The sequence below is a fragment of the Stenella coeruleoalba genome (assembly GCF_951394435.1).
Source record: "Stenella coeruleoalba genome assembly, chromosome: 14".
Lineage (NCBI taxonomy): Eukaryota > Metazoa > Chordata > Mammalia > Artiodactyla > Delphinidae > Stenella > Stenella coeruleoalba.
The window spans coordinates 65122555-65141780 of record NC_137160.1 but is presented as its reverse complement, the minus strand read 5'-3'; the positions used below and the strand labels follow the sequence as shown (position 1 = coordinate 65141780).

Genomic DNA, 19226 nt, shown 5'->3' with positions numbered 1-19226 from the left:
CCTCTAGACAGTCCTCCTCCCACTTGTGTCAGGAGGGTCCCGGCTGCCTTCAAGGCTCCTGGGACGAGGCCAGCTCTGCTCTCACCAATCTCTCGGTGGCCAGCCCACCACCTACCCACCACAAATGCCAGTGAAAACCATGTGAGTGGTCGATGGGGCCATGAGTCTAACGTCAAGTTTCGGTCTAGGACGGTGCCGTGGACTTGACTGTGTACTGATTCACCATCTTAGATCTGGAATGAGATCTCAGATCAGTGAGATTATTGCTGTAGGAGCTACACAGGACAGGGACCCGAGTGGTTAGAAAGGCAGACACACACACAGACACACACGCACATGCGCGCACACCGGCACACACCGAGTTACTGCAAACTTGGCCGTGTTGGACCTGCCTCTAGGGCACTGGAGCCTCCAGAATCCCTGTGGCCTCGCTCTGCAGAGAGCACAGCTCCATCCCCTCAGGGTGCTAAACAGGCTCCTCACCCTCCCACCATGACGTCCCCCCACGCTACTGACCAGGGGACCCCACCTCCTCCAGGAAAGGAAGGTCCCTGGGATGTGATGTGACGCCCAGATTTCTCTCCTGCACCTCCCATGCCTGGGGAAGGATGGAGCCCCGCTTCCCAGGGCTGAAGTTGCTGGTGGGGTGGGGTCCCCCCTCATCCTCCCCGAGGACAGACCAGCCCCCATGACAAGGAGGGTGGCCCTGGGGCCTCTGTGCAGCTGCAGGTGGGCCTGGGCACGGGGTGGAGGGGGTGTCAGGAGGGTTTATGTTCGAGGCTGTGTCACTGTGTTATCCGTTCGGCGGAGGGACCAAGCTGACCGTCCTGGGTGAGTCTCCCCCTTCCCCTCCTCTTCGGGGTCCACGGTGAAATTTGGGCAGATTTTCTTGTCTTTTCCCTCCTGTCTGGGGCTGGAGTCTCACTCTCCGGAGCCTGTCACCTTCACCCTCTAGGCTGTCCATTGCCCCCAAGCCTGTCATTCTTCACAGAACCTGGTGGGCATGGTGGGGACAGGCTAAGTGACCCTCCTGCCACCCCTCGCTCTTCCCATCCCGAGCCTTCCCTCCAGGCCCTTCTTCTCTGGATGCTGGGATGTCAGCTCCCTCCTCAGGGAGCCGAGCCCCAAGGTCTGAGGAGAAGGGAGGGGCTGAGGCCCAAGGAATGGGGGTCTCAGGCTGGGGCACTGGGTCCAGGGATGTGGGAAGGACACTGGAAAGAGCTGGACAGAGCATGGGTGTCATCCTGGGATCTTTCTGCTCAGGGACCCAAATGGGGGCTAGTGAGGGACCCCAGAGCCAGGGGCCTTGGAGAGTGGAGGAGGGAACAGTACACGGGGGAAGGGTAGACGAGTGTCCCGTTGAGAAGGTGACCTCAGGGTGCTAGGTCCCCATCCTCCACCCAGCAAGCAGGTCACCCCAGGCCGCACAGATCTCAGGACACTCGGGCCTTAAGGGTCACCGCACCCAGTTACACACTGGACGTGAGCCCCTAGCTCAGACGCCCAGCGTGGGGACTCCTCATAGGGACAGATGACAGGAACTGACCTGGTCAGGCAGACAGATGTCCCAGGACAGACAAATCCCCAGCGGGACTTCACAGGTCAGGGGACCCCTCAGAGCAGACACAACCCCAGGCTCAGAACACAACGTTCACCCACATGGAAACTCTCATTTGCGGGACTCCCTGGACCCCAGCCCTGGGGCTGACGCTCCCTCCACCCTGGCAGCCCTGGAGGGGTCTCTGTGGTCTCTGTGGCAGCCCTAGGGGGTTGGGGGCTGCGAGGCTGGTGTTAGGGGGACTGTGGGCAACAAAGCCCCCCGCAAAAGGGAAGAGATCCTGTATGGGGGACAGACAGACGACCTGTATGAGGACACCAGACGAGAACCAGGGGAAGATCTCAGACAGACAAATGCCCAAGACAGACAGACACCCAGTGGAAAGAGGGGACCTCAGGGTGGACGGCAGGCAGCACCAGGGAGCAGAGGGTGGGATGTGGTTTATGGGACGTGGGAGCCTGAGGAAGAGATGGAGACTTGCAAGGGAGCCCCGAACTCCCAGGAGTCGGGCACTGAGGATCCCCCGACAGAAGGTGAGCGACCCCAGCCATGGCTGCCTGACCTCAGGGGAGCAAGGGCCCGCCTGGGATCCATGCACTGGACTTCGGGCACCTGTGCCCGCTTCTCCTGAGGTCAGGGGCTCCCGTGATGGACGCTGCCCCAGTGACCTCCCGTCTCTCCCTCACTTTGCAGGTCAGCCCAAGTCCTCGCCCTCAGTCACTCTGTTCGCGCCCTCCAATGAGGAGCTCAACGCCAAAAAGGCCACCCTGGTGTGTCTCATCAATGACTTCTACCCGGGCAGCGTGACGGTGACCTGGAAGTCAGGCAGCACCACCATCACCAAGGGCGTGGAGACCAGCCAGCCCTCGAAACAGAGCAACAGCAAGTACGCGGCCAGCAGCTACCTGGCCCTGACGGCCAGCGAGTGGAAATCTTATGTGAACGGGGTCAGCTGCCATGTCACGCACGATGGGAAAACCGTGGAGAAGACAGTGTCGCCCTCCGAGTGCTCTTAGGTCCTGGTCCTCACATCCTCAGGGGACTGGAGCCACAGGACCCCTGGAGGGTCTACCCACCCACCCTGGTCCCCCCAGCCCTTCCTCCTGCACCCAATCAACTCTCAATAAAATGTCCTCATTGTCATTCAGAACTCGTGCTCTGCTCGTTTTTCTTTCTGCATTTGGGGTCCTGAACTCAACCATCCTCAAAGGGGAACAAAATCCTCTTATCCTTTAAGAAATCAAGATAGAGGATGGAGTCTTGGGACTCTTGTGAGGAATGGTTTCACTGTCACCCAGGACCCCCCCGCCCCCAGAGAACATTCGAGAACAGGAAATTGGGTCACTGCAGGAATGGAAGTCTGTCCACCCTCCCTACCCTCCTCCATGTTTCCTCCTCCGTGTGGACCACCTCCACATCTGATTGTCCCGGTCACAGTGTTTGGTTGCCAGGGCCCCAGGACAATACCTCAGCTCCCTTCCCTGGAATCCTCAGCACCACATTCTGGATTGTGTAGCCCTCAGGAGTCCGTCGGTTCTGTAGATGATGACCCACCGATTCCATGTGTCCTTTTGCTCAAAACCCACCCCGGTAATTCCGCATGACCTCGTCCTAGAGTTCCCACGCCCCTCATGGCACCTCCTGCTCGCACCTCCCTAGGGAAACAGCCCTGTGCCCCTCCCCCAGGCCTTCCGGTCACACTCTGCACAGGACCCACAGTCCCTGACCCTGGTCACTCATCCCACACTCCCTCTAGACAGTCCTCCTCCCACTTGTGTCAGGAGGGTCCCGGCTGCCTTCAAGGCTCCTGGGACGAGGCCAGCTCTGCTCTCACCAATCTCTCGGTGGCCAGCCCACCACCTACCCACCACAAATGCCAGTGAAAACCATGTGAGTGGTCGATGGGGCCATGAGTCTAACGTCAAGTTTCGGTCTAGGACGGTGCCGTGGACTTGACTGTGTACTGATTCACCATCTTAGATCTGGAATGAGATCTCAGATCAGTGAGATTATTGCTGTAGGAGCTACACAGGACAGGGACCCGAGTGGTTAGAAAGGCAGACACACACACAGACACACACGCACATGCGCGCACACCGGCACACACCGAGTTACTGCAAACTTGGCCGTGTTGGACCTGCCTCTAGGGCACTGGAGCCTCCAGAATCCCTGTGGCCTCGCTCTGCAGAGAGCACAGCTCCATCCCCTCAGGGTGCTAAACAGGCTCCTCACCCTCCCACCATGACGTCCCCCCACGCTACTGACCAGGGGACCCCACCTCCTCCAGGAAAGGAAGGTCCCTGGGATGTGATGTGACGCCCAGATTTCTCTCCTGCACCTCCCATGCCTGGGGAAGGATGGAGCCCCGCTTCCCAGGGCTGAAGTTGCTGGTGGGGTGGGGTCCCCCCTCATCCTCCCCGAGGACAGACCAGCCCCCATGACAAGGAGGGTGGCCCTGGGGCCTCTGTGCAGCTGCAGGTGGGCCTGGGCACGGGGTGGAGGGGGTGTCAGGAGGGTTTATGTTCGAGGCTGTGTCACTGTGTTATCCGTTCGGCGGAGGGACCAAGCTGACCGTCCTGGGTGAGTCTCCCCCTTCCCCTCCTCTTCGGGGTCCACGGTGAAATTTGGGCAGATTTTCTTGTCTTTTCCCTCCTGTCTGGGGCTGGAGTCTCACTCTCCGGAGCCTGTCACCTTCACCCTCTAGGCTGTCCATTGCCCCCAAGCCTGTCATTCTTCACAGAACCTGGTGGGCATGGTGGGGACAGGCTAAGTGACCCTCCTGCCACCCCTCGCTCTTCCCATCCCGAGCCTTCCCTCCAGGCCCTTCTTCTCTGGATGCTGGGATGTCAGCTCCCTCCTCAGGGAGCCGAGCCCCAAGGTCTGAGGAGAAGGGAGGGGCTGAGGCCCAAGGAATGGGGGTCTCAGGCTGGGGCACTGGGTCCAGGGATGTGGGAAGGACACTGGAAAGAGCTGGACAGAGCATGGGTGTCATCCTGGGATCTTTCTGCTCAGGGACCCAAATGGGGGCTAGTGAGGGACCCCAGAGCCAGGGGCCTTGGAGAGTGGAGGAGGGAACAGTACACGGGGGAAGGGTAGACGAGTGTCCCGTTGAGAAGGTGACCTCAGGGTGCTAGGTCCCCATCCTCCACCCAGCAAGCAGGTCACCCCAGGCCGCACAGATCTCAGGACACTCGGGCCTTAAGGGTCACCGCACCCAGTTACACACTGGACGTGAGCCCCTAGCTCAGACGCCCAGCGTGGGGACTCCTCATAGGGACAGATGACAGGAACTGACCTGGTCAGGCAGACAGATGTCCCAGGACAGACAAATCCCCAGCGGGACTTCACAGGTCAGGGGACCCCTCAGAGCAGACACAACCCCAGGCTCAGAACACAACGTTCACCCACATGGAAACTCTCATTTGCGGGACTCCCTGGACCCCAGCCCTGGGGCTGACGCTCCCTCCACCCTGGCAGCCCTGGAGGGGTCTCTGTGGTCTCTGTGGCAGCCCTAGGGGGTTGGGGGCTGCGAGGCTGGTGTTAGGGGGACTGTGGGCAACAAAGCCCCCCGCAAAAGGGAAGAGATCCTGTATGGGGGACAGACAGACGACCTGTATGAGGACACCAGACGAGAACCAGGGGAAGATCTCAGACAGACAAATGCCCAAGACAGACAGACACCCAGTGGAAAGAGGGGACCTCAGGGTGGACGGCAGGCAGCACCAGGGAGCAGAGGGTGGGATGTGGTTTATGGGACGTGGGAGCCTGAGGAAGAGATGGAGACTTGCAAGGGAGCCCCGAACTCCCAGGAGTCGGGCACTGAGGATCCCCCGACAGAAGGTGAGCGACCCCAGCCATGGCTGCCTGACCTCAGGGGAGCAAGGGCCCGCCTGGGATCCATGCACTGGACTTCGGGCACCTGTGCCCGCTTCTCCTGAGGTCAGGGGCTCCCGTGATGGACGCTGCCCCAGTGACCTCCCGTCTCTCCCTCACTTTGCAGGTCAGCCCAAGTCCTCGCCCTCAGTCACTCTGTTCGCGCCCTCCAATGAGGAGCTCAACGCCAAAAAGGCCACCCTGGTGTGTCTCATCAATGACTTCTACCCGGGCAGCGTGACGGTGACCTGGAAGTCAGGCAGCACCACCATCACCAAGGGCGTGGAGACCAGCCAGCCCTCGAAACAGAGCAACAGCAAGTACGCGGCCAGCAGCTACCTGGCCCTGACGGCCAGCGAGTGGAAATCTTATGTGAACGGGGTCAGCTGCCATGTCACGCACGATGGGAAAACCGTGGAGAAGACAGTGTCGCCCTCCGAGTGCTCTTAGGTCCTGGTCCTCACATCCTCAGGGGACTGGAGCCACAGGACCCCTGGAGGGTCTACCCACCCACCCTGGTCCCCCCAGCCCTTCCTCCTGCACCCAATCAACTCTCAATAAAATGTCCTCATTGTCATTCAGAACTCGTGCTCTGCTCGTTTTTCTTTCTGCATTTGGTGTCCTGAACTCAACCATCCTCAAAGGGGAACAAAATCCTCTTATCCTTTAAGAAATCAAGATAGAGGATGGAGTCTTGGGACTCTTGTGAGGAATGGTTTCACTGTCACCCAGGACCCCCCCGCCCCCAGAGAACATTCGAGAACAGGAAATTGGGTCGCTGCAGGAATGGAAGTCTGTCCACCCTCCCTACCCTCCTCCATGTTTCCTCCTCCGTGTGGACCACCTCCACATCTGATTGTCCCGGTCACAGTGTTTGGTTGCCAGGGCCCCCAGGACAATACCTCAGCTCCCTTCCCTGGAATCCTCAGCACCACATTCTGGATTGTGTAGCCCTCAGGAGTCCGTCGGTTCTGTAGATGATGACCCACAGATTCCACGTGTCCTTTTGCTCAAAACCCACCCCGGTAATTCCGCATGACCTCGTCCTAGAGTTCCCACCCCCCTCATGGCACCTCCTGCTCGCACCTCCCTAGGGAAACAGCCCTGTGCCCCTCCCCCAGGCCTTCCGGTCACACTCTGCACAGGACCCACAGTCCCTGACCCTGGTCACTCATCCCACACTCCCTCTAGACAGTCCTCCTCCCACTTGTGTCAGGAGGGTCACGGCTGCCTTCAAGGCTCCTGGGACGAGGCCAGCTCTGCTCTCACCAATCTCTCGGTGGCCAGCCCACCACCTACCCACCACAAATGCCAGTGAAAACCATGTGAGTGGTCGATGGGGCCATGAGTCTAACGTCAAGTTTCGGTCTAGGACGGTGCCGTGGACTTGACTGTGTACTGACTCACCATCTTAGATCTGGAATGAGATCTCAGATCAGTGAGATTATTGCTGTAGGAGCTACACAGGACAGGGACCCGAGTGGTTAGAAAGGCAGACACACACACAGACACACACGCACATGCGCGCACACCGGCACACACCGAGTTACTGCAAACTTGGCCGTGTTGGACCTGCCTCTAGGGCACTGGAGCCTCCAGAATCCCTGTGGCCTCGCTCTGCAGAGAGCACAGCTCCATCCCCTCAGGGTGCTAAACAGGCTCCTCACCCTCCCACCATGACGTCCCCCCACGCTACTGACCAGGGGACCCCACCTCCTCCAGGAAAGGAAGGCCCCTGGGATGTGATGTGACACCCAGATGTCTCTCCTGCACCTCCCATGCCTGGGGAAGGATTGAGCCCCGCTTCCCAGGGCTGAAGTTGCTGGTGGGGTGAGGTCCCCCCTCAGCCTCCCCGAGGACAGACCAGCCCCCATGACAAGGAGGGTGGCCCTGGGGCCTCTGTGCAGCTGCAGGTGGGCCTGGGCAGGGGGTGGAGGGGATGTCAGGAGGGTTTATGTTCGAGGCTGTGTCACTGTGTTTTCCGTTCGGCGGAGGGACCAAGCTGACCGTCCTGGGTGAGTCTCCCCCTTCCCCTCCTCTTCGGGGTCCACGGTGAAATTTGGGCAGATTTTCTTGTCTTTTCCCTCCTGTCTGGGGCTGGAGTCTCACTCTCCGGAGCCTGTCACCTTCACCCTCTAGGCTGTCCATTGCCCCCAAGCCTGTCATTCTTCACAGAACCTGGTGGGCATGGTAGGGACAGGCTCAGTGACCTTCCTGCCACCCCTCGCTCTTCCCATCCCGAGCCTTCCCTCCAGGCCCTTCTTCTCTGGATGCTGGGATGTCAGCTCCCTCCTCAGGGTGCCCAACCCCAGGGTCTGAGGAGAAGGGAGGGGCTGAGGCCCAAGGAATGGGGGTCTCAGGCTGGGGCACTGGGTCCAGGGATGTGGGAAGGACACTGGAAAGAGCTGGACAGAGCATGGGTGTCATCCTGGGATCTTTCTGCTCAGGGACCCAAATGGGGGCTAGTGAGGGACCCCAGAGCCAGGGGCCTTGGAGAGTGGAGGAGGGAACAGTACACGGGGGAAGGGTAGACGAGTGTCCCGTTGAGAAGGTGGCCTCAGGGTGCTAGGTCCCCATCCTCCTCCCAGCAAGCAGGTCACCCCAGGCCGCACAGATCTCAGGACACTCGGGCCTTAAGGGTCACCGCACCCAGTTACACACTGGACGTGAGCCCCTAGCTCAGACGCCCAGCGTGGGGACTCCTCATAGGGACAGATGACAGGAACTGACCTGGTCAGGCAGACAGATGTCCCAGGACAGACAAATCCCCAGCGGGACTTCACAGGTCAGGGGACCCCTCAGAGCAGACACAACCCCAGGCTCAGAACACAACGTTCACCCACATGGAAACTCTCATTTGCGGGACTCCCTGGACCCCAGCCCTGGGGCTGACGCTCCCTCCACCCTGGCAGCCCTGGAGGGGTCTCTGTGGTCTCTGTGGCAGCCCTAGAGGGTTGGGGGCTGCGAGGCTGGTGTTAGGGGGACTGTGGGCAACAAAGCCCCCCGCAAAAGCGAAGAGAGCCTGAACGGGGGACAGACAGACGACCTGTATGAGGACACCAGACGAGAACCAGGGGCAGATCTCAGACAGACAAATGCCCAGGACAGACAGACACCCAGTGGAAAGAGGGGACCTCAGGGTGGACGGCAGGCAGCACCAGGGAGCAGAGGGTGGGATGTGGTTTATGGGACGTGGGAGCCTGAGGAAGAGATGGAGACTTGCAAGGGAGCCCCGAACTCCCAGGAGTCGGGCACTGAGGATCCCCCGACAGAAGGTGAGCGACCCCAGCCATGGCTGCCTGACCTCAGGGGAGCAAGGGCCCGCCTGGGATCCATGCACTGGACTTTGGGCACCTGTGCCCGCTTCTCCTGAGGTCAGGGGCTCCCGCGATGGACGCTGCCCCAGTGACCTCCCGTCTCTCCCTCACTTTGCAGGTCAGCCCAAGTCCTCGCCCTCAGTCACGCTGTTCGCGCCCTCCACTGAGGAGCTCAGTGCCAACAAGGCCACCCTGGTGTGTCTCATCAATGACTTCTACCCGGGCAGCGTGACGGTGGCCTGGAAGTCAGGCAGCACCACCATCACCAAGGGCGTGGAGACCAGCCAGCCCTCGAAACAGAGCAACAGCAAGTACGCGGCCAGCAGCTACCTGGCCCTGACGGCCAGCGAGTGGAAATCTTATGAGAAGGGGGTCAGCTGCCATGTCACGCACGATGGGAAAACCGTGGAGAAGACAGTGTCGCCCTCCGAGTGCTCTTAGGTCCTGGTCCTCACATCCTCAGGGGACTGGAGCCACAGGACCCCTGGAGGGTCTACCCACCCACCCTGGTTCCCCCAGCCCTTCCTCCTGCACCCAATCAACTCTCAATAAAATGTCCTCATTGTCATTCAGAACTCGTGATCTGCTCGTTTTTCTTTCTGCATTTGGTGTCCTGAACTCAACCATCCTCAAAAGGGAACAAAATCCTCTTATCCTTTAAGAAATCAAGATAGAGGATGGAGTCTTGGGACTCTTGTGAGGAATGGTTTCACTGTCACCCAGGACCCCCCCGCCCCCCAGAGAACATTCGAAAACAGGGAATTGGGTCGCTGCAGGAATGGAAGTCTGTCCACCCTCCCTACCCTCCTCCATGTTTCCTCCTCCGTGTGGACCACCTCCACATCTGATTGTCCCGGTCACACAGTGTTTGGTTGCCAGGGCCCCCAGGACAATACCTCAGCTCCCTTCCCTGGAATCCTCAGCACCACATTCTGGATTGTGTAGCCCTCAGGAGTCCGTCGGCTCCGTAGATGATGACCCACCGATTCCACGTGTCCTTTTGCTCAAAACCCACCCCGGTAATTCCGCATGACCTCGTCCTAGAGTTCCCACCCCCCTCATGGCACCTCCTGCTCGCACCTCCCTAGGGAAACAGCCCTGTGCCCCTCCCCCAGGCCTTCCGGTCACACTCTGCACAGGACCCACAGTCCCTGACCCTGGTCACTCATCGCACACTCCCTCTAGACAGTCCTCCTCCCACTTGTGTCAGGAGGGTCCCGACTGCCTTCAAGGCTCCTGGGACGAGGCCAGCTCTGCTCTCACCAATCTCTCGGTGGCCAGCCCACCACCTACCCACCACAAATGCCAGTGAAAACCATGTGAGTGGTCGATGGGGCCATGAGTCTAACGTCAAGTTTCGGTCTAGGACGGTGCCGTGGACTTGACTGTGTACTGATTCACCATCTTAGATCTGGAATGAGATCTCAGATCAGTGAGATTATTGCTGTAGGAGCTACACAGGACAGGGACCCGAGTGGTTAGAAAGGCAGACACACACACAGACACACACGCACATGCGCGCACACCGGCACACACCGAGTTACTGCAAACTTGGCCGTGTTGGACCTGCCTCTAGGGCACTGGAGCCTCCAGAATCCCTGTGGCCTCGCTCTGCAGAGAGCACAGCTCCATCCCCTCAGGGTGCTAAACAGGCTCCTCACCCTCCCACCATGACGTCCCCCCACGCTACTGACCAGGGGACCCCACCTCCTCCAGGAAAGGAAGGCCCCTGGGATGTGATGTGACACCCAGATGTCTCTCCTGCACCTCCCATGCCTGGGGAAGGATTGAGCCCCGCTTCCCAGGGCTGAAGTTGCTGGTGGGGTGAGGTCCCCCCTCAGCCTCCCCGAGGACAGACCAGCCCCCATGACAAGGAGGGTGGCCCTGGGGCCTTTGTGCAGCTGCAGGTGGGCCTGGGCAGGGGGTGGAGGGGGTGTCAGGAGGGTTTATGTTCAAGACTGTGTCACTGTGTTATGTGCTCGGCGGAGGGACCAAGCTGACCGTCCTGGGTGAGTCTCCCCCTTCCCCTCCTCTTCGGGGTCCACGGTGAAATTTGGGCAGATTTTCTTGTCTTTTCCCTCCTGTCTGGGGCTGGAGTCTCACTCTCCGGAGCCTGTCACCTTCACCCTCTAGGCTGTCCATTGCCCCCAAGCCTGTCATTCTTCACAGAACCTGGTGGGCATGGTAGGGACAGGCTCAGTGACCTTCCTGCCACCCCTCGCTCTTCCCATCCCGAGCCTTCCCTCCAGGCCCTTCTTCTCTGGATGCTGGGATGTCAGCTCCCTCCTCAGGGTGCCCAACCCCAGGGTCTGAGGAGAAGGGAGGGGCTGAGGCCCAAGGAATGGGGGTCTCAGGCTGGGGCACTGGGTCCAGGGATGTGGGAAGGACACTGGAAAGAGCTGGACAGAGCATGGGTGTCATCCTGGGATCTTTCTGCTCAGGGACCCAAATGGGGGCTAGTGAGGGACCCCAGAGCCAGGGGCCTTGGAGAGTGGAGGAGGGAACAGTACACGGGGGAAGGGTAGACGAGTGTCCCGTTGAGAAGGTGGCCTCAGGGTGCTAGGTCCCCATCCTCCTCCCAGCAAGCAGGTCACCCCAGGCCGCACAGATCTCAGGACACTCGGGCCTTAAGGGTCACCGCACCCAGTTACACACTGGACGTGAGCCCCTAGCTCAGACGCCCAGCGTGGGGACTCCTCATAGGGACAGATGACAGGAACTGACCTGGTCAGGCAGACAGATGTCCCAGGACAGACAAATCCCCAGCGGGACTTCACAGGTCAGGGGACCCCTCAGAGCAGACACAACCCCAGGCTCAGAACACAACGTTCACCCACATGGAAACTCTCATTTGCGGGACTCCCTGGACCCCAGCCCTGGGGCTGACGCTCCCTCCACCCTGGCAGCCCTGGAGGGGTCTCTGTGGTCTCTGTGGCAGCCCTAGAGGGTTGGGGGCTGCGAGGCTGGTGTTAGGGGGACTGTGGGCAACAAAGCCCCCCGCAAAAGCGAAGAGAGCCTGAACGGGGGACAGACAGACGACCTGTATGAGGACACCAGACGAGAACCAGGGGCAGATCTCAGACAGACAAATGCCCAGGACAGACAGACACCCAGTGGAAAGAGGGGACCTCAGGGTGGACGGCAGGCAGCACCAGGGAGCAGAGGGTGGGATGTGGTTTATGGGACGTGGGAGCCTGAGGAAGAGATGGAGACTTGCCAGGGAGCCCCGAACTCCCAGGAGTCGGGCACTGAGGATCCCCCGACAGAAGGTGAGCGACCCCAGCCATGGCTGCCTGACCTCAGGGGAGCAAGGGCCCGCCTGGGATCCATGCACTGGACTTTGGGCACCTGTGCCCGCTTCTCCTGAGGTCAGGGGCTCCCGCGATGGACGCTGCCCCAGTGACCTCCCGTCTCTCCCTCACTTTGCAGGTCAGCCCAAGTCCTCGCCCTCAGTCACGCTGTTCGCGCCCTCCACTGAGGAGCTCAGTGCCAACAAGGCCACCCTGGTGTGTCTCATCAATGACTTCTACCCGGGCAGCGTGACGGTGGCCTGGAAGTCAGGCAGCACCACCATCACCAAGGGCGTGGAGACCAGCCAGCCCTCGAAACAGAGCAACAGCAAGTACGCGGCCAGCAGCTACCTGGCCCTGACGGCCAGCGAGTGGAAATCTTATGTGAACGGGGTCAGCTGCCATGTCACGCACGATGGGAAAACCGTGGAGAAGACAGTGTCGCCCTCCGAGTGCTCTTAGGTCCTGGTCCTCACATCCTCAGGGGACTGGAGCCACAGGACCCCTGGAGGGTCTACCCACCCACCCTGGTCCCCCCAGCCCTTCCTCCTGCACCCAATCAACTCTCAATAAAATGTCCTCATTGTCATTCAGAACTCGTGATCTGCTCGTTTTTCTTTCTGCATTTGGTGTCCTGAACTCAACCATCCTCAAAGGGGAACAAAATCCTCTTATCCTTTAAGAAATCAAGATAGAGGATGGAGTCTTGGGACTCTTGTGAGGAATGGTTTCACTGTCACCCAGGACCCCCCCGCCCCCCAGAGAACATTCGAAAACAGGGAATTGGGTCGCTGCAGGAATGGAAGTCTGTCCACCCTCCCTACCCTCCTCCATGTTTCCTCCTCCGTGTGGACCACCTCCACACCTGATTGTCCCGGTCACAGTGTTTGGTTGCCGGGGCCCCCAGGACAATACCTCAGCTCCCTTCCCTGGAATCCTCAGCACCACATTCTGGTTTACTTTCCCCCTCAAGTGTCCTTCTGTCCATTGATGAAGACCCACTGATTCCATGTTTCCTTTGGTTTAAAACTCACCCTGGCTATTCTGCATGACCTCATCCTAGAGTCACCCCCACTGCACCCCCTCCCAGCCCGCTCCTGCTCCCACCTCCCCAGGGACACTGCCTTCTGCCCCTCCCCCAGGCCCTCACTGTCACACTCACAGGAACCTCCATTCCCTGACCCTGGTCACTCATCCCACACTCCCCCGGGTATCCCTCCTCCCACTTGTGTCAGGTGGGTCCTGCCTCCATTCAAGGCCCCAGGGCCGAGGTCAGCCTTTCTCTCTCTGACCCTTAGAAGTCAGCCCAGCACTGACTCCACCACAACTGCCTCATGTCCAGGTGTCCATGGTGGTCAATGGGCCTCATGAGCTCGAGGTCCGGCATCATGTTCTAGGAAGGTGCCGTGGGTTCGTCTGTGAATTAGTACACTTCTTTAGGAGCTCAGAATGGGATCAGAGACCCTCCCAGATGACTGTCCTAGGTGCTAACATAGGATCTCATAGCTGCACCTTTCATTGCACACACACACACACAAGTTACTAGAAACATGGCCCCGTTGGACCTGCCTCTAGGGCACTGGAGCCTCCAGAATGCCCGTGGCCTCGCTCTGCAGAGAGCACAGCTCCATCCCCTCAGGGTGCTAAACAGGCTCCTCACCCTCCCACCATGACGCCCCCCTCAAGCTGCTCTCCAGAAAGGGAGTTCCCTGGGATGTGATGTGACACCCAGACATCCCTCCTGCCCCTCCCACAACTGGGGATGGATGGAGCCCCACTTCCCAGGGGTGAAGTTGCAGGATTGGAGAGGTTTCCCCTTCCCTCCCCAAGGCCAGACTAGCTCCCATGACAAAGAGGGTGGTCCTGGAGCCTCGGTACCGCTGCAGGTGGGCCTGGGTTAAGGGCTGGGTGGCTGACAGGTGGGTTTATGTTCGAGGCTGTGTCACTGTGTGCGTGTGGACCCAGCTGACCATCCTGAGTGAGTCTCCCCCTTTCCATCTTCTTGGGGTCAGGAGTGACAATTGGGTAGGTTTTTCTGTTTTCTCTGTCCTGTCTGGGGCTGGGGTCTGAATTGCTCTGGGGCCTGTAACCCTCACCCTTTAGTGTGTTCACTGTTCTTAGACCCCAGTTGGGGACAGGATGGGGTGGTCTCAGTGAGCCTCTTGCTCCCGGTACTGTGACCCTGAGGTCTCTCCCGGGGACCTTCTCCTCTTGATTCCTCATGTTTCCTTGAGGGATAGTTTCACTCTCACCCAGAAAAGCCCAGAGAATATTCCAGAGCAGGGCAGCAGGACCCAGGAGAGCCCAACTCTGCAACTTCCCTACACTTGCTGTTCTTGTGTGGACCTCGCCCACCGCCGGCCCTCAGGCCCTCTCCCCCACTCCCCTGCCCCCAGGATAATATCTGAACTGCTTCCCTGGATTCTTCACAATCTGAGACTATGAGGCAAGAAACCCCCTCCCCAAAAGGGCAGAGACCTGACACCAATACAAATGGATGGATGGACATGCTGTATGAGGACATGGGGAGAGGGTCTGGGGGGAGGGGATCTTCAGGCAGACAGATGCCCCAGGAAGGATGAGAGGTCACAGCTGATGTCGGCAGCAGCAGGGAGCACAGGGCAGGAGGTCAAGTTATGAGAACGTGTGAACCTGAAGGGTCAGGGGCCAAAGAGGGTGCCCAGAGCTCCCATGATTAGGGCATCCAGGACTTCCAAGTGGGTCCAGTGGTTAAGACTCCGCGCTTCCACTGCAGGGAGCACAGGTTCCATTCCTGGTCGGGGAACTAAGATCTTGAATGCCACACACCATGGCCAAAAAAAGAAATTAGGGCATAGAGATTCTCCCAACAGGATCCGGTAGGGTCTCCCCGTGCCCAACCTGGGCCCACCGCAGCCCTCTTCCTGCACCAAACAACTTGCAATAAAATGTCCTCATCGTTATTCAGAAATCATGCTCTCTGCTCATTTCTTTTTTTGTCTCGTGTTTAATTTGCACTCTCTCCAGAATTCTGGGGCAGGGTGGGGAATCCTAGGCGCCAGTGAGAAAGTAACTAAAGGGAGAGGCTCACAGTCTCCTGGGTGGGGGCATCTCCCAGGCAACCAGCCAGGACATATCACCCATCCGCCCTCTCCTTCTTCCCACTACTCCTCCAGCACAAGGCCGTGCCCACCCCCTGCCACCTTCCTGGCCGGAGCTGCCCATGGCTGGTGACCTCCAGATGAGCCCTCCCTCCCTGCCCTGGTGGGGACCCTCCACACCTCCCTGCCCCCAGCTTGTCCTTTCTTTCCAGTATGGCTGTTAGCATAGCTGACTCGGGAACCTTCGCCCACGTTCCTCTCCCTCTGTGTCCTGCCTGGTCCCTGGGCTGGGCCACTCCTGGGGGCCTCCCAGCCCAGTCTCCGCCTCCTTCCTCCCTGGCCTCCTGTGGCCCCTTCTCCTCCTGGGCTCATGGGGAGGGACTTTGATCTTAGCTTCTGCTCTGGGGCACTGCTTCCCTCCCGCCCCGGTTAAATGCTCTCCAGGCCTTACCAGCCAGGCATCAAACCTCCCTCGGAGGAAGATCCTATAATGACACACGCCCTACGGATGGAGACACAAGGCCCAGAGACCCTGAGTGACCTGCCCACGTTCACGGCAGGACTGAACCCCATCCGTCCACCCGACCCCAGAGCTCAGCTCCTGCCCCCAGGTTCCCAGCCGCCCCCAGTGCCCTGCCCACCCTGGCCAGGCCCTCCTGACTCATCCAGCCTCCTCCCTGGGGAGCTCCGAGCCCACCTGAATCACGTCTCCCTCCCTGGGACCCACGGCTTAAGGGGACAGAGTTGCTGAGGCCCATGAGGGACCATGGGGGACAGGGGCCTTAGGTCAGAGTGGCTGGCTTCCTCATGCTCTGGGTCAGAAATCAGGGTCAGGGCACTGGGGGACGGGCCGAGAGAGGGTCGCCTCTTTCTGAAGACGCCAACTCAGCCCAGGCTCCCAGGGAGGGTCACCGCAGGGCTCACCCTTGGTTGCCCCAACACCAGGAGGGTCAGTCCCCAGTAGGTGGCTTCCCAGGCCCAGCCCCCACCCCCCACTCCCTGGTCTCTAAAGATGCAGGAACTGTCACGACACCTTCAGTCAGGGGCTGCTGTCCAAGGAGCTGTGGATCTGGGGTCCAGGGAAGGGAGCCCAGTGCTGAGCACAGCAGGAGCTCAGAGGCCAGGACAGCCCTCCCGCAACCCCCCAGAGCAGCAGGCCGGCTCCCCTTCTCCCCCACTGAGGCCCCTGTGTCTGCCTCTGCCTTTTCCTGCCAAGAACCTTTGGGGTCCCCACTTCCTCCAGGATGTGAGACTTCACCACCGCTCCTGGGGGGCGTGCAGAGGGGCATACGGAAGAGGGGCCCTGAATTCGGGGAATCTCAGGCCCCATGATGGACGGACGCCCTGTCACGGAGCAGCCACTGGGCTGTCAGCCGTGGGGATGCTTCACCCCTCGGATGTCCCAGCCCCTCCGTGAAACCTCAGAGACACCCCACTTCCCTGCGGTCACTGTAACCGCACCCCACTCCAGTCCCCTTCCCTGCAGTTGACACTGGGGCTGGAATCACTACCAGCCCACGAGTGACCCAACCCCTTCCAGGTCTCAGACCACTGGCTGCCAGTCACTTGCTGTTTCCCAAGTGCCCGAGCAAGCCCTGCCCCAGCTGGGACCAGTCCCGGCCCTGCCTGGTCCCGATATGGCAGTAACGGAGGACCCAGACACCCAGGCCAGCGGTCAGAGAGCAGGAAGGCCGTCTCTGGGGCCCAGCACCAGCGTTCAAGCCTCAGCAGCTCCCAGTTTCCCTCCCGATGGCCATTATAGGCCCACAGACATGATCCTGGGGAAAGAAAGAACCCGGAGGTAATGAGATGCCCAGACTCGAGGATGGCCTCTGTGACCTGACAAACTCCTGAGGATTGTACTTCCTCATATGAAAGCAGTAGGGCCACCGAGTGTGAGCCCACGACACAGGGCACTCCGACAGGGCCTCTGACTGTGACCTCACTCAGTTAGCAGGCAGCCCCAGTGGCTTCCAAGGCACTCGGTCACTCCAGGTAAGCCATCTGGCTCACCCAGGCTGCCCCTCTCGGCAGCCATGCACCCACGCTCTGATCCTCAAGGATGGCACATTGAGGCCAACCCACGTTCCTGTCACCCCCTCCGGTCCCCCTGGACCTGTCTCCCACCCATGACCCGACTTGGGGCCATGTTCTCTCCAGCCACACCCTCCTCCCTTCAGCCCCTCACAGCACAGCTCTGGGGGCTCCACATTGCCCTCTCTTCCTGACATCACCCCATCTTTCCCTGCACTCCCAGGTACCAGTGACCTCCAAGGGGCCCAATCCAACCATCCCCTCTCTGTCCTCCCCACTGTCGGCCTCTGAGTGGATTTGAGAACCACACTCCGTTCTTTCTCTCTTGAAACTCCTCAGCCCCCAAATCCCCTCTCCTGGGTCTTCTTTCCTCTCCTCTCTCATCCCCTTCCCCATTTGTTCTGTGTTGTCACCAGGTCCCGGGGAGCCAGCGGCCTGGATGCCCTTCCTTCTCTGTCCACGGGAGCTAGAAACTGGGTGCATCTAAAAAGCGCTCGTGGAACATTACTCAGCCATTAAAAAGGATGAAATAACGCCATTTGCAGCAACATGGATGGACCTGGAGATTATCACACTAAGTGAAGTAAGTCAGACAGAAAGATAAACATCATATGATATCACATATGCAGAATCTAAAAATAGTGATACAAACGAACTTATTTACAAAACAGAAACAGACTCACAGACTTAGAGAATGAACTTATGGTTACGGGGGGCAGGGGGGGCGAGGACGGGAGGGATAGATTGGGAGTTTGGGATTGATGTGTACACACTGCTGTATTTGAAATAGATCACCAACAAGGACTTACTGTATATAGCACAGGGAATTCTGCTCAGTATTCTGTAACAACCTAAATGGGAAAAGGATTTGAAAAAGAATAGACACATGTATATGTATAACTGAATCACTTTGCTGTACACCTGAAACTAACACAACATTGTTAATCAACTGTACTCCGATATAAAATTTAAAAAATTTTTTAATTAAAAAAAGAAAGGGGCTCCTGTTTCTTTATCTGTCCAATCTCCCAGCCCGACCAGGGCTCTGACCTCGCTCCAGAAAGTAGGTGCCCTGAGGGCAGGGGCTGCACCCCCCCCCCTTAGTGCCTCAGAGCGTCAGCTGGGTGCTGGACAGGCATCAGGGAGCCTCTTAATGATTGCTGGCAACTTACTGCAGAACTGTCCCCAGCTCTGCCCAGTTGTGGGACTGACCATCCCCAGCTCTGCCTGGTTATGGACTGATCGTCCCCGGCTCTGCTGCAGGTGTCTGTCATCTCTCTGCCACGAGGAAAGAGCCCCAGGTGGGTACTGCCTGTGGATCGTGTTCTAACTCCCCCATACCAGCCCAGGAAGTGGGTGCTAACACCCCCTCACCTCATGGATTAGGAGACAGAGTTTCCAGAGCTGAGGCAGCCGCTGGCGGAAACAGGTGCTCAGGGCAACACACACGGTGGGCACCTGGGCCCCCCTTCTGAGGTCACCCCCCCTTCCCAAGGAGGCTGTGCTGTGCCGGCCGGGAGACGGTGCTGAGTCCCCATCAGGGCTGCCATTGCCCACTTCACAGAGGGGACACTGACCATGAGGGATGCACCGGGCCTGCCCCGCTCAGCTCAGAGCTGGGACAGCCCCTGCAGACTGGTGGCCCCAGGGCACCGGCAGAGGGGGCGGGTGTCCATGCTGGGCTGACTCTTTGTGGAATAAAAGAGTGTCAGGTCAGGGTAGGGGGCTTGGCCTGGCCCTGCCCTGCCTGCTGTGTGACCCTAGACAGTGCCCTCCGTCCAGGGCTTCCTTGTGGGAGGCCAAGACTGGGGGAGGTGACTGATGGGGGAGGGGGGTTGTGGCTTCCTTCATAGCAGAGCCCGGAATAGCCCTGGGGGAGGGGAGGGGAGGTGACTGCTGGGGCCCTGGGGGTGGCCCAGGAGCTTCTACTGAGCTGAGCTGGGTGATTCTCCCGGCCCACTGTGAGACCTGCAACGTCACCAAGAGAGCGCAGCCGGGCCAGGTCTGGGCAGGGGGACACCCTTGTCCTTCACCCCACAGTGTTCACCAGAGTGCCGCAGTGGTTGCAAGGGGC

The 19226-nt window shown here is 59.5% G+C and overlaps 1 protein-coding gene and 2 gene segments (V, D, J or C); all 3 read left to right on the top strand.

Annotated features, from left to right (window-relative positions):
- Nucleotides 1–12595, top strand: part of LOC307197472 (immunoglobulin lambda-1 light chain-like) — a gene marked incomplete at its 5' end in the record, with an annotated part of 35384 nt that extends 22789 nt beyond the window's left edge. Inside the window, 2 exons of the mRNA XM_079943385.1 lie at nt 7395–7446; nt 12178–12595. Coding sequence (XP_079799511.1) covers nt 7395–7446; nt 12178–12500 — 375 coding nt within the window. The 3' untranslated portion in view covers nt 12501–12595. The remainder of the gene's footprint in view (nt 1–7394; nt 7447–12177) is intronic.
- Nucleotides 629–2669, top strand: LOC307197473 (Ig lambda chain C region-like). The segment is given in 2 exons: nt 629–831; nt 2252–2669.
- Nucleotides 3936–5976, top strand: LOC307197474 (Ig lambda chain C region-like). The segment is given in 2 exons: nt 3936–4138; nt 5559–5976.
- Nucleotides 12596–19226: the final 6631 nt, after the last annotated feature.